The sequence below is a fragment of the Geospiza fortis genome, unplaced genomic scaffold, assembly GCF_000277835.1.
Source record: "Geospiza fortis unplaced genomic scaffold, GeoFor_1.0 C13174301, whole genome shotgun sequence".
Classification (NCBI taxonomy): domain Eukaryota; kingdom Metazoa; phylum Chordata; class Aves; order Passeriformes; family Thraupidae; genus Geospiza; species Geospiza fortis.
This window is the reverse complement of record NW_005067977.1, coordinates 1-595: the sequence shown is the minus strand read 5'-3', so window position 1 is coordinate 595 and position 595 is coordinate 1. Positions and strand designations below refer to the sequence as shown.

Sequence of the window (595 nt, the reverse complement as noted above, 5' to 3'; positions counted from 1 at the left end):
GGGCTGCTGCTGACGCTGCTGCTGGTGGCTGTGGTGGCCTTCCTGTGCATCTACCTGGATGTGCCGTGGTACGTGCGGATGACGTGGCAGTGGACTCAGACGAAGCGCAGAGCTTGGCACAACCGCCCCGCAGATCAGGAGGCCGTTCTGCAATTCCACGCATTCATTTCCTACAGCGAGCGCGATTCGCCGTGGGTGAAGAACGAGCTGATCCCGAACCTGGAGAGGGGGGAGGGCTGCGTGCAACTGTGCCAGCACGAGAGAAACTTTATCCCCGGCAAGAGCATTGTGGAGAACATCATTAACTGCATTGAGAAGAGCTACAGGTCGATCTTTGTGTTGTCTCCCAACTTTGTGCAGAGTGAGTGGTGTCACTATGAGCTGTACTTTGCCCATCACAAGTTGTTCAGTGAGAATTCCAACAGCTTAATCCTCATTTTACTGGAGCCCATCCCTCCGTACCTTATCCCTGCCAGGTATCACAAGCTGAAAGCTCTCATGGCAAAGCGCACCTACATGGAGTGGCCGAAGGAGAGGAGCAAGCGCGCCCTGTTCTGGGCTAACCTCAGGGCAGCCATTAGCATTAACCTGCCAA

The 595-nt window shown here is 55.1% G+C and overlaps 1 protein-coding gene across 1 annotated transcript; it reads left to right on the top strand.

Annotated features, from left to right (window-relative positions):
• Positions 1-3: 3 nt before the first annotated feature.
• Positions 4-591, top strand: LOC102038374 (toll-like receptor 1; the record flags this gene model as incomplete). Its single annotated transcript, XM_005431601.1, has 1 exon — positions 4-591. A coding segment is annotated over one exon (588 nt), but the record flags the coding sequence as incomplete, so codon positions are not given.
• Between the last annotated feature and the right edge of the window lie 4 nt (positions 592-595).